Here is a 22,733-nt window from a genome sequence, read left to right on the forward strand (position 1 = left end):
CTTGAACATTATATGCCTCCTAAACCTTCTGAAAAACATGTTGGAGTAGCCAAGTCCTAAGGCTTAATTGTGAAAATGTGACAATGGCAAGCAGTACTTTTAGATTCAATCATCAACTTCAGGGCTTACAGACATGTTCTCCTCCCACAAAGGAAACCAAGACCCTATTGCAGTGGTGAGCTAGATGGTACATCATAGGTTGTGTTCTCCCTTTAAAAGGACGCGGTCCTCTCACCCGCACTGGGTGGCATTTTTCATCATAGAGAGGCAGGGGTTTTGAACAAAACAAAAAACAAACAAACAAAAAAAAAATTACCTCTATCCCTGCCGCATTACCGCACCACCACTCTTCAGGTCTCTACTGCAGGCAGGCACAGGCTCCCAGTCTGCCCTGCGGCCAATCCTAACGCTGCTTTCATGCTGCTGGCAGCAAGAGAGCAGCATCAGGATTGGCTTGATTGCGCTGGCTTCGCGCTCCCACGCAGACTGGGAGGCTGTGCCTTCTGTCTCCAACCCCGCAACGCCGTTCGGTTTGGAGACAACTCAGTGCGCATGTGTGTTTCACCATCCTGAGACAGTCGGCCAAACACACATGCGCACTGAGGGGAGTGCATACCACTCCCCCTCCCTGAGTGTCATTCCCCATGGCCCCGCCCCTATAAAAAAACGATAATAAACATTGATGTTATCGTTTTATTTTTAAGTTTTGCAGCTGCTGCTGGCAGGTGGGGTGGGGAGGGGGTGAGTCGCTGCTGCTTTATTCTTCCCTTTAACCTGATATTATTCAGTTGTTTAATGCGAAATCTGCGTAGAGCAATGTGCAATCTGTTTATGGTGGACCCAAACCCCAATGGGACCAACGTAGCTTTTCATCGTCTCGGGGCCCACAATGTGTTCACTTTTATATTTAGTTGTAACAGCACCTTGTATTACTGCCTAGAAACAGTTTGTCGTGCGCTCCATTTACACTGTTTCATTATGCAGCCGCTTCTGTAGTCTCCTCGGCATCAGCGGCTGCATTTTGTGTGTCGTTTGTCCAGTATTTTGAATTGACTTTGTGGTTCGCATGGTCTCACCTTCATTCTTCAAGAAGGCTCTGCACGCGGTGTGTTGTACGAGTGCGATGAACGGGTTTCTTTTGTGCAAGCTTTGCACGATCAGGGCCTCTTATCACTGTGTTCTGCGACAGTGCTCTATATCTCTGCTTCTCCATTATTAATAAATAAAAAAACATGCTGTTGTTATCAGCGTTGCTTTTCTGAGCGCAGCCTTATGGTAACCTAGCAACCCGCGGCAACAGAATGCCAGAGCAGTGACTGACGGTCAGTGCCAAGAACTGAATATAGATGTGCGAAGAGAAACACAACCAAGAAAAAGTCAGTCTTATCTTACCAACTTCGCCCGACTCTTCACTACCATCCTCTGCTGTGAAGCCCCTTCAGTATTGAAATACACGGACAATTTACCTAGGCCAGTGGTTCCCAGACGTTTTAGAAACAACATAATTTTTAGAACGACAAACTGTAAGGACCCACCTAGCTTTAATGGTCATGAAACGGGCGATTTTGAATGTAACCAGAGTGCATTTTTCATTGAAATGGACTCTAAATTTGCACAGACATACAATTTTACTGCTTAAACTATAATGCACACGTTAATTTGTGGAATTCGGGTTTTAGTGAATATCATTTGTGCATCACCAAGTAAAGTTTGTGACTTTGTTTTTATCCTATTAAAACCTTTGTTCCGTCACACGTCAGAATTACAACAAAATGTGCTTCACTTTTGGCTTCCTAACTGCTGAATATGTGCAGTTCTTTTACAGGTGTTTCCATTTTGTTGTGTGTTACAAAAAATGACATCTTGCAGCATTTCCTTTCACACGTGCTGTACCTCTGCAAGATTGTCAAATGAGTCACTTTATTTTTCTTTCTCTGACTGCAAAGTGAGAGGAGCTTGTAAATAGGGCCGGCTTTTGGGCTGTGCGGGCGGTGCAACCGCACCGGGCACTGACCTCAGGGGAGCGCTGTGTTTAGCAATAACTTCCGATTTAAAGGCACCTGCTGAAAAGTTCCTTGTGCGTTTAGCCTTCAAGAAACAATTAAAATGTCAATATACCTCTTGTGATTAATGTTCCTGCTAGAGAGAGAGATGGGAGCTTTGCCTAGTGGCAGCTTTGACTCAATATAAAGTAGCATAGAGGGATATTATTCCTGCTGCAAAAAACAGAACTATGGGACTCATTTAAGAAAAGTGGTGCTGCACACAGTGCAGCGTCACTTTTCTTGCACCCCCTTAGTGCCCCCCTAACGCCACCATGTGTGCATCATATTTAAAATACGGTGCACCATGGTGGTAGTTAGGGGACTAGCATCAAATTTTTTACGATAGTCCGACGCTTTGCAGGATTAACATCCAAAATGTTTACGCTAATCTTGCAAAGCACCCAGAGGCCCATTATAACCAATGGAAGCCTCCTTTTAATGCCTGCTCTGAGCAGGCATTAAAAGTGCCGGAAAAAAATGACGCCAAAAAATCTGTCGGATTTCATTGCGCCATTTTTTGGCCCCCCTAACAGAAGGATGCCCCCCTTTGCATACATTATGCTTGGCGCAGGCATAATGTAGCGCAAGTGGGTTACAAAGTAGTGCAATGCATGTATTACACCTCTTTGTAAATATGGCGCAGCGTTTTTGCCCTTCTAACGCCACATTAGTGTGAAAAGATTGACACTAATGTGGTGTTAGAATGGCACTAGGGGCTCTTAAATATGCTCTTATGGCAGTGATTAATTTGTGCTTGTTGTTTCCCGTGCGGAGCACTGGCACTTATTTTGAGGACCGGCGCTTATTTTTCTTCCTCAAGCATTTACTGCGAGAAAAAGACACATATTTGAAAGACGGAGGAAGAGAAAAATGAAAAAGCGTCACAATGGGAAAAAGCAGAAATCCGCAAGAATGAGTTGAAGGGGCAGGGAGTGCCTGTAAATGGATTGAAGAGGCCCGAGATGGCTTCAGAATTACGCTGCCTCTGTATTCAGTGTTCACACATTTAATTGCAGCAGCCGCATGTTTAAGAGGAGGGCTTTGGGCACCAGCACCTTTTTATTTACAAACTAAGCACTGCCCTATGGGGGATATTTGAAAAAAGTGATGCTGCACACAGTGCTGCGCCACTTTTCTTGCGCCCCTTAGCACCCATTCTAACGCCACCATGTGTGCGTCATATTGAAAATACGGCGCACCGTGGTGGTAGTTAGGGGAGTAGTGTCACAATTTTTTATGCTAGTCCGGCGCTCTACAGGATTAGCGTAAAAAATGTTGATGCTTATCTTGCAAAGCACCCAGAGGCCCATTGTAACCAATGGAAGGCTCCTTTTACTGCCTGCTCTGAGCAGGTGTTGAAAGTGCTGGACAAAAAATGACGCAAAGAAATCGGTCAAGTTTCTTTGCGGCATTTTTTGGCCCCCCTAACTGTGAGATGCCCCCTTTGCATACATTATACCTGGCTCAGGCATAATGTAGCGCAAAGGGTTACAAAGTGGCGTAATGCATGCATTGCGCCATTTTGTAAATATGGCGCAGCGTTTTTGTCCTTCTACCGCCACATTAGCTGAAAAAAATTTACAATAATGTGACGTTAGAATGGCAATAGGGGCCTTAAATATGCCTCTATGGGGCATACTTGAAAAAAGTGGCACTGCACAAAGTGCTGCACCACTTTTCTTGCGCCCCTTAGCCCTCCCCTAACGCCACCATGTGTGCGCTGTATTAAAAATACGGCTCAATATGGCGGTAGTTAGGGGACTAGTGTCAGAATTGTTTATGCTAGTCCTGCGCTTTGCAAGATTAGCATTAAAAATGTTGACGCTAATCCTGCAGAGCACCCAGAGGCCCACTGTAACCAACAGAAGCCTCCTTTTAAAGCCTGCTCTGTGAAGGTGCTAAAAGTGCTGGAAAAAAATGACGTAAAGAAATCTGTCTGATTTCTTTATGCCATTTTTTTACCCCCTCAATGGGGGAATGCCACTTATGCAAACATTATGCCTGGTGCAGGCATAATGTAGCGCAAAGAGATACAAAGTGGCGCAATGCATGCATTGCGCCACTTTGTAAATATGGCACAACGTTTTGGGCCTTCTATCGCCACATTAGCATAAAAAAATTATGCTAATGTGGCATTAGAATGGTGCTATGGGCTCTTAAATATGCCTCTATATTTTAAGTGGCTAGCTGAGTGGAGTAGTAAAGCCAGCCTTTACAAGTGCTTTCAAACACATGAATGTATGTGAAAGGAGAGCGATGGAGAGATGAGGGGCACATTTGCCAGGTGGTAGTGAGTGAAACCGAGGAGGAGGTCATGCAGTGGGGGGCACCACAATAAACTGCCCCACAGGGTGCCACCAGTCCTAAAGCCGGCCCTTCTGGTAAGCACCAATCCCCAAGTTAAAAAACATAAGCAGCAATTTGTCAGAAGACGTAGCCTGACATCTGACCTCTGTCTTTGAAGGGCAGCAAATTTGATAAAATAAATGCAGAATTTAAAGACATCTTTATTTATTGCTTGCACTTTCACGACTCATCAGCTAGCAACCCTCCAATAATATGTGACACACTCGTGGAAACACTGACCTGGGTAAATCAGAGTAATTTGAAAAGATAGGCTTCACAAGTAAAGTGTGATTACACAGGGTTAGAACTTAATTATATGTATTAATATGTTATGATACGAGTTGACAATGTGGTGATAAAGAACAATAAGAAAGTGTAATCTTAAAAAGATATGCAATGTGATGACAATGTAATAATTCTGGGCTTAAATATAATACAGGATTATAGTCTAAAATTTCAGGGTGATAATATAATGATGCTAGTTGATACTGAAAGTATACCTGGTCACCTACAATTTTTGTGTAATTTAGTTTTATTCCTGGTGCCCAAGAGGTCAATTGATCCTTTAAAAGGCCTTGAAAATGTACTACAGTTTGCACTGTCCTCGGCGTTTAAATACTGTGAGTTACCTACAGTGAAGGGATACCTCTTGGCGCTGTCCACTTTCCTCTGTCTACCTGATCAACACTCAGACAAACCCTAGGTCACCCGTGTTAATTAGATTTCTGAATGGTCTGATTAACTAGTATCTGCCAACTCCTTTTTGTAATTCCCCAGCAGCACCGTATTTTGGTTCTGACATTTCATATGGGTACTCCGCTTGTGCCTGTGCATACTTGCACATTGAGACTTTTGACTTTCAAAACTGTTTTGCTCTTTGCCATCATCTCAGCTCAGCCAGGTTAGTGAGCTGCAGGCTTAGTCTGTCTGACCTCCATTTGCATGCCTCTTTCCAGACAAGTTGGTGTGCACTGAAGCTGCTTTGCTTCCAAAGGTGGTATCCCCTTTCCATTTGGGGCAGTCGCTCACCTTCCTTCTCTTTTCCCTCAACCTCACTGCAGCAAGAGCAGAGGCTTTGCAGCCTTGCACCCTAGTGTGCAGTCAGCTTCTACTTCACTCATACAAGGTAATTTCATTCGGAGGACGAGCTATTCATCAATTACTCTGACTGTAGGAAAGCAGACCTGTGCACAAACAAACTATCCCATTGGATCATTTTTATACATTAAGATCTGTTATGCATTAGCCAAGAAAGAGCCACCTGAATATATCAGGGCTCATTTTACAAGGGGTGAAAACCTCCACCTCAGCTCTGGCTAGAGGGGTTCCAGTAGAAGATATCTTCAGGGAGCCATGCTGGTCCTTTCTCCACACATTTGCTAAACACTACTGTGTGGTTTCAGAAGTTAGGAGAGACTGTAATTTAGCTCTATCTATCCTGCATGATTTCCTAGCTAGTTCTCCAGTCCCACCAACAAAGAGGAGTATATCTTGAGAGTCTATTCAAAGGTGGGTAATGTGCACCTACAAATATTCATCAGAAGAAAAAGTCACTTACCTTTTGTAATGATCTTTCTTGTGGATACTCTCCCTACCCGCAGATTGCTCACCAACCCTCCCTCTTCCACGTTCTGGAGAACCCTACTGAGCTTCCTAATAAAATTCCAAGTTAGTGTTTGTATTGCACCACTGCTTAACTGTCAGTCTTCTCAACAATGCCTCACAAGTCGTTGCAAAAACAATGTTAATGTCAGCCAGGTTGACAGTCCTGGCACTGTATGATTCCAATGACAGCATCACAAACCTGTGCCTGAGGTCAAATGGAACCTGTGCCCTCTACAGACTGTGGAGAGTTATTGCAAACATTTTCCGACCCAGGATATTCAAAGGTGAGGAATCTGCAAGTAGACAGAATATCCCCCAGAAAGATTGAACCAGAAGTAAGTACATTTTTCTGCAGGATGAAGATGTAACTCTACAGAAATATAACCTAATTTCACAGATATATCATCTGTTGCTACAGGGTTTTAAAATATATGATAATATAATGATCCAGGTTTATAAAGAAGTGATACGGAATTGCAACCAAATGATTCAGGACAATAATCTAATTGCACAGGGTAGAAATGATACCCCCCAATAACTTAATAACAAAAGCATGATATATTGTGATCATGTAAGTATACAAAGCTATAGAGTAACGAAAAGGTTGGTAACATATTAACACAGGTAATAACTTAGGGGGTGATTCTTACCTTGGCGGGCGGCGGAGGCCGCCCGCCAAAGTACCCCCGCCAGAACACCGCACCGCGGTCGTCAGACCGCTGCGGTGATTCTGGGTTTTCCACTGGGCTGGCGGGCGACCGCCAAAAGGCCGCCCGCCAGCCCAGTGGAAAACAACCTTCCCACGAGGACGCCGGCTCTGAATGGAGCCGGCCGAGTGGGAAGGTGCGACGGGTGCAGTTGCACCCGTCGCGAATTTCACTGTCTGCAATGCAGACAGTGAAATTCAAAGTGGGGCCCTCTTACGGGGGCCCCTGCAGTGGCCATGCCATTGGCATGGGCACTGCAGGGGCCCCCAGGGGCCCCACAACACCCCATACCGCCATCCTGTGGCTGTATGGGGTGTCAGAATCCCCATGGCGGCGCAGCGAGCTGCGCCGCCATGGAGGATTCTTTTGGGCAGCGGAAAACCTGCGGGAGACCGCCGGTTTTCCACTTCTGACCGCGGCCAAATCGCCGCGGTCAGAATGCCCTGCGGGGCACCGCCAGCCTGTTGGCGGTGCTCCCGCCAGAATGACCCCCTTAGTGATTTATATCAATAATATAATGATAAGAGGCTGATAGCAATGAAACCTCACTTTCATAATAAAACAGAGTGATAGTATAAGGACCCAGTACCATAGCTTAGTGGTTATATATTCTATTGTAATGATTCAGTTTTAGAACATAGTAGTAAAGTGTTACAACTTCAAGATAAAGGGGGTCATTCTGACCCCGGCGGTCATGGACCGCCGGGGCCAGGGTTGGCGGGAGCACCGCCAACAGGCTGGCGGTGCCCCGCAGGGCATTCTGACCGCGGCGGTTTTGCCGCGGTCAGAAGTGGAAAACCGGCGGTCTCCCGCCGGTTTTCCGCTGCCCAAATGAATCCTTCATGGCGGCGCAGCTCGCTGCGCCGCCATGGGGATTCTGCCACCCCATACCGCCATTCTGATGGCGGTATGGGGTGTCGTGGGGCCCCTGGGGGCCCCTGCAGTGCCCATGCCAATGGCATGGGCACTGCAGGGGCCCCCGTAAGAGGGCCCCACTTTGAATTTCACTGTCTGCATTGCAGACAGTGAAATTCGCCACGGGTGCAACTGCACCCGTCGCACCTTCCCACTCCGCCGGCTCCATTCAGAGCCGGCGTCCTCGTGGGAAGGTTGTTTTCCACTGGGCTGGCGGGCGGCCTTTTGGCGGTCGCCCGCCAGCCCAGTGGAAAACCCAGAATCACCGCAGCGGTCTTACGACCGCGGTGCGGTATTCTGGAGGGGGGAACTCTGGCGGGCGGCCTCCGCCGCCCGCCAGAGTTAGAATCACCCCCAAAGTGTTAGAACATGATCATAAGTGGCTCAAGTTTGTAATATAAATTAGAATATAACAATTAATGGTCAGAATACATTGATAAGGAGTCAGACGATATAGATACTGCGTTCAAGTCACAAAAATAATATTTGGTCGAAACATATGTTTATGTTCGGACGTATTTTTTTAAGCCTGCCAAGAATTGACAATGGGATTTTTGGCAGGTTAATTTCTTTGGGTGGGGGGCTTTGTGCCAAGGTATGTATGGCTTAGAAAGTTTAGGCACACTGACAAACATGTATGTGTGTGGAAATTTCCAAATTCCTAACCAGCCCTGGAAGTGATCAAAATATTTCTCCAGCACAGGGCTGGAGTAACTTCTCTTTCAGGGTGGAAAATTAAATGAATCAGTCTCAAATTGGTTCGTGGTCTAGAGGAAGGGCTTTCTTCATGGCAAAATATATTTTCCCCGAAGAGAAAAAAAGAGGGCTTTTTCATAAGGGATCATATTCCCCCTTTGTGGAGTTCTTCACTATGGAGAACCCAGGAAAGTGGGAATAGGAACCAGGTGAAAAAGTCACCTCGTCTTCCTAGGAATATGTATTAAAATATGCACCTAGCACAACCTTCCAGGCTTCCTAAAGGGAAAGTTGATGAGCAGCAAAAAGTGTAAAAGATAGGTTCAGGTGGAGGCAGAGAACTTCCTCAGTTCTTGTCTGTTTTTTTTCATGAATAGGACTCTCAGTGCATAAGAGCGAATGGTTTACATTTTCCATATCCCTTCATGGAGATAGCAGGTATGAGAAGCTTTCAAGATCGTAGACATTAAGGCCTCAACAAATCAATCAACCAATAACCTTCTACATTTTTTTAAGTGTAGTGAGATAATGGTTCCATAACTTTCATTGAAGTGAATTGTGTTTTGGTCGGTAAAGTGCATTATCAGATCAGACTTTGACCTTTTTTACCATGCTCTTCTTTGTTTCAAGTCTGTTTAATGCATAAATCCATTTGGTGTCCTTCAGCATGCATTTTGATGTGGGCCCTTTGGGTGGGGTAAACTTTCAATACATTTGATCACAACTGATCTTAATGCACATTTTGAACCTTTGGAGTGTTAACTAAACAAATGCTTTTTGAAATCATACAGTTTGTTCTTATTTTCTCTTGTTTCCAAATTCTTCCTCTTTCTTTCCTATCTTGTCCATACATTTTGGTCCCCCTTGGCCTGCCCTCATCCCTTTCTTCAGTTACTTTCTTGGAGAGCTGGAAAAGTGTCTACAAGATCCTGACCTCCTGGCGCAGCTCTTCATAAAGCATGTAAGTGGATCCATTCTCCAACCTAAGTAGTATTTTTAAGTTTTAGGTTGTGATTTGAGTTTAGTAGTAGTGCTGCCTCTGCTTCAAAACTTTTCTCAGGTGTAATTGACTCAAATCGGGCCACATCTATTGACAATCTAGTGCGGACGTCCCAGTGTTGGATCCATTTAGGAGTTTTGTTGGACATGCATGATATAATTATGCAAGCAAACTGTATTGTGTGACCCCAATTTTGTTTAAATGCATTTTATTACGTTATTTTATTATTGATATTTAATATGTTGTGAACGAAGCTTGAAAGAAAAGCGGATTGCTTTAAAATTAAGATGTATCTGGAACATGAGGGGCTGTATATAGGATTTGGGGTGTGATGTCTAGTTTAGACATGATACAAAAATGTGTTCTGTAATTCAGTAACTGAATGCTCAGCCACCAGATTTATCCTTCTCACGCTAGTTTAACAACAAATAACTATTTTTTGTGGTTAATTTCTGCGAGCAGTTTAGTTGGTACTCTGTGTTCATAAAAGCCTGTTTGCAAATTCCCATCTTGCGTGTCACAGTAGTCTAATGCTGCACAAAAAGTATCTTTAGGCAAAATTGAATGTGATATAGTGTAACACAGTTCACAAATGACAAAGAATATTTGAATTTGTGAGGGAATAAAGAGAACTATATGGATTAAAAGTATGGTTGAGCTTTTCTCCTTTATACACACTTAAGTGTAATAGAGGCAGAGCTCTCCATTTTTAGGGTCAAGCATGCGAGAGCATGCACAAGCGAATGAGTCTTGCTTGTGAGACTCTGTTGTTTACACTAAAGGGCTTGGAGCTCGCCTGTCGCTCACCATTTCTTGGTTTGCATGACCCTCTTCTTTACAGCCTTGTCATTCGTCACTGGAAGCCTGACATCATTTCCGTTCCTCTGTGTGGAGCAGAGATCAAGTACTTATTGAGTCAACTTAATTAGTGGCCATCCTCTGCTCCCGATGTGATCGAGGTACTATTTTGTTCTTTTTAACTTCGAGTGCCCTGCAAGCCGAAGGCTTGTGACTGGCAAGAACGTGCCCAGCAGGACAAACAAAATTGTTAAGTTTTATGTTTTTAAAGCTAACTTTCTTTTATTTTGCCAAGTCGTCTTTTCCCACTTACCACCCATGTTTTCTTTTATTTTTGCCCGTGAGCGATCTGGTTGGAAATATTGCAAAGCAACATTGTTTCTATATTATTGTGTAATCTCTGAAATGATGCTTTAACACACAATCATGCAGAACACCCGAATCCAGCACACTCCAATACGCCCCACTACAATCCTCCCACTTTACCCCACATCAATCCACCCCACTCCATTCCAAACCACTCACCTTAGTCCAATCCACTCCAACCCACCAAAAACAATATGCACTACTCCAAAACAATCTGCCCCACTCCAATCCAAAACAATCTGCCCCACTCCAGTCCAGAACAATCTGCCCTACTCCAATCCAAGACAATCTGGCCCACTTCAATCTGCCCCAATCCAAAACAATCTGCTCCACCGTAATTTGCTGTTCTCCGATCCAAAACAATCCACCCACTCCAATCTGCCCCACTGCAATCCCAAACAATCTGCTCCACTCCAATGTCCCTCACTCCCATCTGCCCAACTTCAATCCAAATCAATCAGTCCCACTCCAATCCACCCCAATCCAGTCTGCCCCACTCCAAACCAATCTGTCCCACCCCAATCCGCCCCACCCCAGTCCAATCCACTTCACCCCAGTTCAATCTACCTCACCTCACCCCAATCCAATCCACCCCACCCCATCCCAATTCACCCCACTCCAATCCACCACCCTCACATCCAGTCACCCAACTCCCATGCAATCACCCACCCAAGCCACCCTACTCCATTACACCCTACTCCAATACAACCTAATACAATCTGCCGCACTCCAGTCCAAAACAATCTGCTCCCTCCAATCTGTCCCACTCCAATCTAAAACAATATGCCCCACTCAGATCTAAAACAACATGCCACACTCCCATATGCCTCGCTCCAATCTGCCTCACTCCAATCCAAAACAGTATGCCCGACTCCAGTCCAAAACAGTCTGTCCCACTCCAAGCTGCCCCAATCCAAAACAGTCTGTCCCACTGCAAACTACTGCACACCAACCCAAAACAATCTGCCCCACTCCAATCTGCCTAACTTCAGCACAAAACAATCTGCCCCACTCCAATCCAAAACAATTTACCTCACTCCAGTCCACCTCACTCCAAGCTGCCCCACTTTAATCCAAAAGAATCTGCCACACTCTAAACCACCCCACTCCAATCTGCTCCACTTAAAACCAAAACAATCTGTACCACTCCAATCCGTCCCACTCCAATCTGCCCCGATTCAATCCAAAACAATCTGCCCCACTCAGGTTGCCCCACTCCTGTTTTACCCACTCCAATCAAAAACAATCTGTCCCACTCCAGTCCAAAACAATATGCCCCACTCCAATCCAATCCATTCCACCTCACCCCTATCCAATCCAATCCACCCCACCCCACCCCAATTCAATCCAATTCAAGGGAGGGCCATCCCAATTCACCCCATTCAAAACCACCCCAGTCCCATGCAGTCCACCCTACTCCCATCCAATACATCCCACCCCATACCAACCCAGTCCACGCTATTCCAATCACCCCACTCCAATCCACCCTAAAACAATCTGTCCTACTCCAATTCGCCCCACCCAAATCCAAAACAATGAGCCCCACCCCAGTCTTCCACCCTCCAATCCAAAACAATCTGTCCCACTCCAATCTGCCCCATTCAAATCCAAAACAGTCTGCCCCACTCCAAAACAATCTGCCCGCTACAGTCAGCCCCACTTGAACCCAAAACAATCTGCTGCACTCTAATCTGCCCCACTTCAATCCAAAACAACCTGCCACACTTCAGTCCATTTCAATCTGCCCCACTCCAGCCTTTCCCAAACCAATCCCAAACAACCCACTCCAATCCAAAATAATCTGCCCCAATCCAATCCAGTCCACCTCACCCCAATCCAATCCACCCCACTCATCCCAGTTTACACTACTATAATCCACCACAATCCACCCCACTGCATTCTAGTCCACCCCACATCAATCCAATCCACCCCAATCCAGCTCAGTCCAATCCTCCCCACCCCACCTACTCCAGTCCAGTCCACCCAACTCAAGTCCCATCAACCCCACTCCAGTCCAGTCCATCCCACTCCACTCCAGTCCATCCCACTCCACTCCAATAAATTCCACCTAACTCCAATCCAGCCCACTCTAATGCAACCCACCCCACTCCAATCCAACCCACCCTACTCCAGTCCTATCCACCCCACTCCAATCAAGTCCACCACTACCCAATCCACCTCACTCTAATCCAATACACCCCACTCCAATGCATTCCACTTTAATCCACCCACTCCAGTTCAGTCCAATCCACATTAATCCACTCTACCCTACTCCAGTCCAATCCACCCCACTTCAAATCACATTAAACCCTTCTCCAATGAATCCACATGAATCCAAGTGACCCACACCAAGCCACCCCATTCCAATCCAGTCAATCCCCCTGCAACCCACGACACCCCAATCCAATCCACCCCACCACATTTTGATCCACCCAACCCCACTCCAGTCCAATCCACCCCACTCACCTCAATTCACCACACTCTACTTCAGTCTCCCCACTCTATCCCAATCCAATCAAATCCACCCCATCCCACTTCAGTCCACCCTACTTGAATCCAATCCACCCCTCACCAATCCATCCCACTCAATCCACCCCAGTCCAATTCACCCCATTCTGCCCCAATCTAATCCACCCCACTCTAACCCAACACAATCCACCCCACTCTATTCCACCTCAGTCCAATCTATGACACTCTCTGCCACTAAACCCCCGAACTCTACTCCCCTCTACTCAACTTTACGATACTCTACTCCTCATAGTTCACTCTACGACATTCCAACAAATCCACTCTATGACACTCTATTTCCCGACTCCACTCTGTCAGTCCATGCCACAAACATTTAGCCATGCTGAACAGCAGCCACACTGGTGTACAAGATGGCAAAACACATTGCAAACTTGACAGTTCTTGTTTAGGCGAGACTTACTGGCTTTGCCATTGCTTGTTATGATAATGTTAATAGTTTCCTCTGACTCAAACTATCTCAGGCAAGGTCCAGCACCCAAATTAATGCAACTAAATAGATTAGAAAAACAAAAATGCCTGGGAGATCCACCAGAGTTGGACCTCCTCTTACAAACTTCCCAGGGAACATGTGGGTAGGCCATATCAACTAAAGGTAGTAGACAGAAGGTGACACACATGATCTGGGTCTAAACAATATCAGTAGAAACTTTTTTAGCACAAAAGTACTCTTTCATATTTTCTTTATGCCATGCATAGCATGATTGGCAGCTAGACTAAAAAATTGCATTAGTGAAGGCAAAGTGGCAGTGCCCTAGCTGCTGCTTGGCTGTGTTATACCTCGACAATCCCGTGGACAACGGCCAGACCGGAGCCAGGCATTTGGCTAGTTAGGCTCAACTTTAGCAATACATAGGGTACAGAGGGGAAATAACGGGGTATACTCCATCCAAATAATGTTATATCATTAAAACTCCATTTATTTGTGCATACGAAGAAGGTTGGAGTCCTTCTATTCTGAAGTTTATGGGTAATTCTACTCTATTGAAGAGATTTGGAACACAACAAAGTAATCAACGCTTTATATCGTGGGTCATAATAATAAAGACTGAGTATTTCAAGAACCTGTATGGAGCTGACACAACTGTGGACAATTCATCCTTAAACGGACATATACTCACTACCAAGAAATTAGACTGACTCACACTGGTAGTCTCCATATTTGGAGGAGGTCAAAATTGACAAGAAAGGGGAATCATTATGTTATCACTGGTTCCGCAGGCCCTGATGATGTTGCTGTTCCTACACTCTTACTGCGCAATGAAACATGTTGATCTGCCATAAAAACTAGGTAGAACACATGACATAGCATGTTTAGCCATGCGCCAGGTGAGACACTTAATAAATGACTATTGATCAACTGCAACACCTTTCTAACCCTATTTTTGACAGTTTGGCTACTGTCTTGCAAATTGGAGGACCGACTCAGTATGGGAATGATGCAGCCGATTTGCACAATTCATGCCTTTGGTGCAGTGCTTAATTTGTAAATAAAATGGTGCTGGTGCCCAAAGCTCTCCTTTTAAACACGCGGCTGCTGCGAACGCTAAACACTAAGGCGGCGTAATCCTGAAGCCATCTCGGGCCTCTTCAATCCATATAAAGCCACTCCCTGCCCCTTCAGCTCACTCTTGCAGCTTTCTAATTTCTCTCTTTGTGACACTTTTTCATTTTCCTCTTTCTCCGGCTTTCCCATATGTGACTTTTGCTCACAGCAACTGCTTGAGGCAGAAGAATAAGCCCCGGCCCTCAAAAATAAGTGCCGGTGCTCAGCACCGGAAACAACAAGCACAAATTAAGCACTGCTTTGGTGCAAACCCAAGGACAGGTTGTACTGAAACTCATGGACCTTTAGTCCCAGACTGAGGTGTGACTCAACAAATCAATTTCATTCACTACAGTGAGGCACATTAGGCCCCACAATGATGATAGAGGGTGGTCGATTTGCAAACCTTTAAGGTTTATTAGCAGCAAACTCAAATTAACCAATTAATCATAAATCAGTAATCAAAATATGAATGTATTCGTCATTATTATTCAAATCTCTTCAGATTTGCAGATACAAAGGCAAATTGTTTAAAGTTGTTATAAAGCAAATCAATACACGCTTGTTTCCCACGAAGGGAAGTTTCCTAAATGCTAAGTTAGGGGAATTGGGAAATTGATGAGAAGTTAGGGAGAAAGTGTCAGCAAATAACGCCTCTAAACGCAGAATCAAATGAAGATTCATTCAATCAAGCTGCCCAATAAACATGCTCTTTCGGGCAAGAGCAAAGCGTCAACTCTAAGGAGAGTGGAAAGGCCATCTGAATAAGTAACTCCACAGTCCATAGCTTAAATTATGCAAACTTAATTCCCTAATATTTGCATGAAAATAACCAATCAGAGTCAGACTTTTAATGAAAACAAAGTTTCAGTCTCCTTCCTCGCTACCACATAATGGAGTCTCTGCTGCATTGCCTTCAATGGATATCTTATACAATTTATTTAGAACTTGCCTTTGTGCAGGTTTGGGATTCATTATTCATCTCTCCAAGGAACGTACACATATACACATTCAAACAAAATCTAAAACAATCGAATACATTGTAATTAACATAGATTAGTGCAACTTGGCTGCTGAAAAGAGATACAGAATAATACACAACAGACAGAGAAGAATTGCAGCCTAACATAAGCTATTTTAAATTGAGGCCTACGTTAACTATCATTAACTTAACAGGAACATCACCCCAATATAAGAATGCGTGGTTCAGATTAATGTAACTGCTTGTGCAAAGCATGCAATAGTGAAAAAGCGCCATCAATCCTTCCCTTTGATGACTCAAAGGGTCATCACACATTACATACATAAACCCCTTTGAGACTGTATTTCATATAGAACTTGTTGACTTCTTTTGCTTAAGTCTAGCCTCCTGTACATCCCTTAACTCATTGTAAATATGTTTCTGTTCAAGCTCCACCTTTTCTCTCTTTCTATTCCTCCCATTTCCTTTTGTCACCAATTCTCCTCCCTTACATTTTGATCCAGTTTTGGCAATCATTACTTTAATTTCCATTCTGAAAAAAAGTCAGCATATTGCAAAGATTAGTATGGGGTCAATATAGTTCCTAATATTCCATTGTTGTTAGATATTGGGTCTCTAGTTGGCAGGGGTATGTAGCCTGTCCAAGAAGGGTCCACAATCCTATTCCTGGTAAGTCAGTTACACTCCCTAAGTTAACCAATGCTCACCCTCTGATACCTTAGCACAGAGCAGTCAGGCTTAACATTAGAGGCAATGCGTAAAGTATTTGTGCAACACTTGATTACAGTAACACAGTGAAATACACCACAAAAAGACTCCACCGAAGTTGAGAAAAAACAATAGCATTTATATGATGCAAACACAACACGAATGACAAAAATCCAATCACTGGTTCATGAGTTATGCACTTTCAAAGGTATTCCGATGAAATATTGCACGGGACTGGTGATCGCGCCGGGCGGGGGTAATGCAGTCAAGTTTCTTAATGTATGCAAAACAGAGTTCTGTATGTTGGTTTAACACAGCATTTGAAAGTTATGCAAGTCTGGTGGCTGCACCAGGCCAGGGCAATGTGATCAAGTTTCATAATGATTGCGAACACAGTGTTCCACATAGCCAGCAGCTCGCAGAGGAGTGTGGAGACTGCATCCACTCCCCTCCTGTCCTCAAAGAATGCAGTACCTGGTGCAGTACCTGGTGCCAATTCCATTTGGCTGGGAGATGGTTTTGAGGCCGAAAGCAGAAGCAGGGTGTCGGTGGACTCAAAAGCAGGGACTGCATCATTGCTTCCTTTAGGAGGAGCCGGCAAGGTAGTAGGACATGACGTAGAGGCCAGGGTTGCAGATGGACAGCCACAGCGTCACCAGGTAACCACAGCAACGCTTCTTGAGCCAGACTGAAAGGGTTTTTCACAGCACTAGGGAGATAAAGTTGACACACCGTATGCAACGCGGGCACTGTTTCTTGCTTCTCCAGGATGCAGGTCAGAAGGTGAAGTGCTCAACCTTTGTGAGGTTCCTCTATGGTCAGAAACAGGGTGCTGACCTGGGTTACAAGACTCATGGGTAGCAAGCAGAGTCCAGTCACAGCATCAGCATAGAGGGAGAACAGAGTCTTTTCTGTCCCTGAGGCTTCTTAACAGCTTAACAGGCAAGCTTAACAAGCCCTTGGAGTTCCTTGGGAAATTTGAAGGATGTAGAGGGTAGGTCCAGTCCTCCCTCACTGCAGCGGTAGCAGGCAACAATCTAACACAGCAGTGTACAGTGCTAAGTGGAGTCCCTCCTGGCAGCACAGCAATCAACAGGCAGCAGGCCACCACAGAAAAGCATGTGACAAAATGGCAGTCCCTCCTGGCAGCGCACCTCCTCTTAGGTGCAAAGTCTTCTCAGGACCCTGAAGTTAACTATTTTGGTGGAGTTTAAGGTCGAGTACTTATACCCAAAAAGCCTTTGATGTAGGGGAGACTTCAAAAGAGCTCTCTGAAGTGCACAAGTGCTCTTTTCATGCTAGCCCTGTCTGCCAGAGTGGAGGGGGTAATCAGTCCTTTGTGGCCAGACAGAACACCACCTATTGAAGTGTAAGTGTGAACCCCTCCACTTCCCTCTGCCTTGGAAGACCCATCGGTATAGAGATGAATGCAGATGCAGCTGAGTGTCCTGTGTTTGTGGCTCTCTAGTGGAAATTCACAAAGTGCAGCTATCACTCAGCCCAGTCCAGACGTGTATTCAGACACAGGGTAAGGCCCAGAATGGGTAAAGTAAGAAAATGCCAACTTTCTGAAAGTGGCCTTTTCAGACTTCCAAATTAAAATCCTACTTCACGATGAGTAGTGATTTTAAATTGTGAATTGAGAGACACCAAACTCCAAATTTCTATCTTCTCCCAATTGGGAATTACACTTAAAATATGTTTTAAGGAACTCCCAATGTTAACCCATGGGAAAGATAGGCCTTGCAGCAGTGGGAAATGAATTTAAGAGTTTTCCACTACCTAGACATAATAAACTAAAAGGTACATGTCCAACTTTTTTACCTTCACCGCACCCTGCCCATGGGACTAACCAGGGCCTACCTTAGGGTTGACATATGTAATCAAAAAGAAAGGATTGGGCCTGGCAAGTGTGTGCAATTGCTAGGTCGAAATGGTAGTTTAAGACTGCACACAAAAGGCTCTGCAGTGGCAGACAAAAGACATGTTTGAAGACGACTGTAGTGGGTGGCACAATCAGTAATGCAGGCTCACAAGTAGTATTTAATTTACAGGCCCCTGGCACATTTAGTGCACTGTGAAAGGGATTTATAAGTAAATTAAATATGCCAACTGTGGGTAAGCCAATGTTACCATGTTTTAGAGTACATAGCATCTGCACTTTAGCACTGGTCAGAAAGGGTAAAGTGCACAGAATCCTAAAAGCCAGCACAAATGGGTCAGAAGAGCAGGAGGTCAGAGGGCAAAGAAATTAGGGGAAACCATGCCAAGAATGACAGATCCAACAATTTTCAATGCCACTGAGCGATCTACTAACTGCAGAAAATACTTTTCTTATTAATTGCAGACACCTGTCTCTCCAAATCCTACAAATCTTTATAAACAGCTGATATATCAGTAACACACTTACTAATCTCACTACTCCTGTTAGGAACATAAGTGCAGTATTTTTGGATGTGTATCATACAGCAGATTCCTCTCTCTTTTGTCAATAAGATATCTAAAGTAAGCCTGTTCTTCAAAAACATTGCCCTGATTGCCACAAGCTTAGTATTGGTTGTTTGTGCACCTGCAATATTGGTGGCAAGATAATCCACCAATGTAGACAACATTGTAATCTTGTGGTCATTTGAACTACTCATCCAGGAGGAAACATAGCACCAAATATGTCACCCACTACTTGCACACCACTAGGTCTATTCCATGAAGCACCACTCCCTTAAAATCTATTTAATCTATGTGCGATACCTTAAGAAACACTAAAGTTAGATGGCAGCTACCTATCTAATTTGCAGGAAGTTAAAAATAAGTATTCTTCCACACAAACAGTAAACTCTTAGGACAACAGAATCCTTTCCAGCAAATACCGTCTCACCCATAACTTCAAATCTCTGTACACACTCATTCCAACCCACCATCTAAGGATTCTTAACCTGTTTCTGCTTCCTTCTCATAAAGGAAAGATTTCCCTCTCGTTGTCATTAAATATTTCACTTCAGATATATTCCATCAGCTTTCAGCTTCCCCCCCCTTAATTCCTCTCCTTGTCAACCCCTTTCCTCTTTCCTTCTTAGGTCTAGTCAACTTACATGTAATCATTTCAGTATGGAATCAGGAAATATCAATTTCCTTGATTGACCTACCGTAATGATTTACCTTCTCTACAGATCTTGCACCAGCCTGTGGATTTCGATTTGTATGCATATGCACATCATCTAAAATCAGATCTAAATTTGAAAAGAACACCCAAAACAAACTTTCTGATTAAGAAAGCTAATAATGATGCTGCAGGACAGTGATTAAGTGAGTGACAAATTGCAATATGTCTCTACTCTTGCTGTGGATGCAGGTAGGTAGGTGCAGATATAACAGTCTTGCTTGTGTGTGACTCATGTGTATTCATGCAAAAACATTGTCAATATAATTTCCTTCTGAACAATCTTGGTGTAAAATCTTCATATTAAATCTATACTGTTCTTCTACGTGACTAGAATTAGGTTTAGTTACAGTGGAAGACTATAGAACAGGAGATCACTAATAGACCAATCAGGAAAATGACTCAGATAATAGCCACTATGGTTAATATCACCGTACATTTGTTTGGTGAATTAGACTCCATAGTTTAACTCGAGTCAGATCAAAACAGTTCAAAACACAAAAGCAAAAATAAGTTAATTTTGCTGCCTTCTACTTGTGCAACTCGGCAAAATGATGCTTAATTCAAAACAAATATATGATTTTAGGTAGCTTAAGAAGTAGTCCCTAACCCTACATAAGTTTCTTCTAAAATTGAGAACCCTACTCTTATACTGGAGCGTGGCCCTAGAAGGATTCACAAGTTTCAGCAAAGTTTCAGTCATTTTATGATGTCAAATGAATCAATTCAGCCAAAAATATCAAAAATCAATAAATCTTTGCTACGGTAGTTCTTAATCATGAAGGCTTTTCAAACACTTTCTGCTCATTTTCAATCTTGTGCTCTTGAGTCAGCCTCACTCTCAGCAAAGTAAGTCCATTCAAGAGTTGAGTATCTTTGACTAGGCACCTGTGTTCTCTTTGATCGCCAGCAGGGCTCCAAGCTACTTTTCCCGATGTGTTTCTTCACCAAGACCCAATCTCCTAGACTTAGATTGTGGCACTATTCTTTTCTTAGAAGGGGAGTGGCCACTTCAACAGGTGAGATACAGAATGCACCACCTCAGCCAATCCTTTGCAGTAATCAAGAACCACATTATCTGTCATATTCACAGGCGCAGCTGCAGGCATGGCTTGAAGTCTCATGGCTCTCCCCATTAGAATCTTGTGGGGGGACAATCCTGTTCTCCAACCAGGAGTGCTTCGGAGACTAATCATCACCAAGGGGAGGTCAACATGTCACTTGAGGGATGTGGATATGCACAATTTGGCAAATCGGTACTGTAGTATACTGTTGATATGTTCAACTATGCCAAATGCCTCTGGCCAGCGGCTATAGTAAAGTCTTTGATCCACCTGCAGGGCTCCACATAGCATACACATAATGGCATTATCTAAATGTGTTCTACGATCCCACTCTAGAGAAACTGGCAAGCCTAATCAAGGGATCTATTCCCTCAATAACAGTTTGGCCATAGTGAGACTGTCTTTCCTCTAGTCAGGTATGCTTCTACCCAAAGGGAAAAGATGCACACTACAGCAAGAATGTAGCGGAGTCCACTCCACACAGGCATCTCAACAAAGTCAAGTTGCATGCCATTGAAGGGACCACCTGTCATCCCTATATGAGTCATGGTATCAACCATTCCCCAACCCAATTTAACTGTTAGCAAGTGTCACAGACTCTCTGTAATGGCATGGAAACGGGGATTGAACCTGTAAGTTTTGAAGAGATGCACCACTGCATCTCTCTCCCTTTGGGTAGGGCCATAAAAATGTCTAGCCTTGGGGAACATCATATCGTCTGGTAGGGCAGATCTCCCATCCCATCTGTTGAAACCCAGATTCCATCCTAATTCTTCACACACTGCGCTCTGACTCACCTCTCTTGTCGCTTTCTGGGACTTCGTCCTGCAAACTCTCCATGTACCAACAGCAGCCAACAAAAGGTTTGTAATAACATCATTTTCTCATTCACTTGAATGATCTCTATTCAGTGTGCAAGTCTCAAGAGAGAAGTGTCTGGCTATCTCATCCCAACAGGTCAGAAAATCACACCCAGTCTTGTGTGCTGTTCACACATTTCACCACCACTATTTCAGCGGTCAACTGCAAATCCATAACACAATTCCCATTATGGACTGGGAAGTCAGATGATGTCAGAAAACCTCTATGGGACTACAACTGCCCATAATCATGGACCGCAACAAACCTGTATCAGGTATCAGAATAGATGGCGACTCTCAATTGATAGAAACACAGCAAGCTCCAGTAAGAGTGATCAGTTTGGACACCTGTGCAGAGGTTACATTGCACAAGCAGGAGGCTTCCATTATATCTTTTAAGGTGCACAAAGCACAAGTTGCTGTCAGAATTCCTCACCCATCTCTTTAACAAGCCAACCACAAACAAAATACAATTGGGCTCTAAGAAGAGGGATGTCTTGAATGCCGGGTATTGGTTTGGTACACAATTCTGTAACACACAGGCAGTCATAGCCAACCCCATCAGCATTTTTATCAGACATAGATAAAGGCAACAATGTGGCAGGGTTCAAGCAGGTGCATCTCTGCAGAGTAATGTTCTCCTCAGCAAGTATCACCTTCTCATAACGTATAAGCCTGTTAATGGTCAAATGTTGTGTTTGCATGTGGGTAAGTAAAATCTCAACAGAATGGGGAACCATAACGTTAAGCGGATACCTCATCACGATGTCCTCACATTGCTGGATGCTTAAACCAACATCAACCACCGCCTTTAGGCAACCTGAGAATGCTGCAGCTACCCTGTCATGAGTGGCAGAAAAATATGCATTCGGATGTTTGGAATTTCGGGGGGTCTCTCGAAGAACAGGCAGCATACACCAATAATCTGCATCTTTATTGCACATCTGTCATTTAATACCTTGCAGTGTGTGATAGATCACACAGTTAATTTTGCAGGGTAAGTCTCTGCCCAGTAGATTGACTGGACTCGAATCATATATCACAAACTGATGGTCCTCTTCAAGAGGACCTATTTTGATGAAGACCTTAGCTGAAACAGGATTCAAAATGTATTAATTGAAAATACCTACTACTCTGACTTGTTTTCCTGAGAGGAGTAGGTTTGGGACCTCTACAACTTTAACAGTAGAGCAGGTAGCACCGTTGTCAATCAAAAATGACACAGGGTGGCTATTCATCTCTCAATCCACATATGGGTCTTTTTGGTCCGCATGAAAGACTGCACCAAGCACGCAGTCTTCCTCCTCTCAGACACCGTCATTGTGATTAATCAGAACCTAGATCACTGAAACTGTCAAACAGCAGGAACTATTGGAAACTGGCAAAAGGATTTTGCTGAACCATTGGTTTCA

At 44.2% G+C, this 22,733-nt stretch overlaps 1 protein-coding gene across 2 annotated transcripts in view; it reads left to right on the plus strand.

Moving 5' to 3' along the window:
* The window catches only part of ARHGEF25 (Rho guanine nucleotide exchange factor 25), a 728,124-nt gene that overhangs the window by 498,286 nt on the left and 207,105 nt on the right, over positions 1-22,733 (plus strand). For both annotated transcript variants that reach the window (XM_069230834.1, XM_069230833.1), the window contains one exon: positions 9,206-9,275. In XM_069230834.1, coding sequence (XP_069086935.1) covers positions 9,206-9,275 — 70 coding nt within the window. The remainder of the gene's footprint in view (positions 1-9,205; positions 9,276-22,733) is intronic.

This window comes from Pleurodeles waltl, chromosome 4_2 (genome assembly GCF_031143425.1).
Source record: "Pleurodeles waltl isolate 20211129_DDA chromosome 4_2, aPleWal1.hap1.20221129, whole genome shotgun sequence".
NCBI classification, from domain to species: Eukaryota; Metazoa; Chordata; class Amphibia; order Caudata; family Salamandridae; genus Pleurodeles; species Pleurodeles waltl.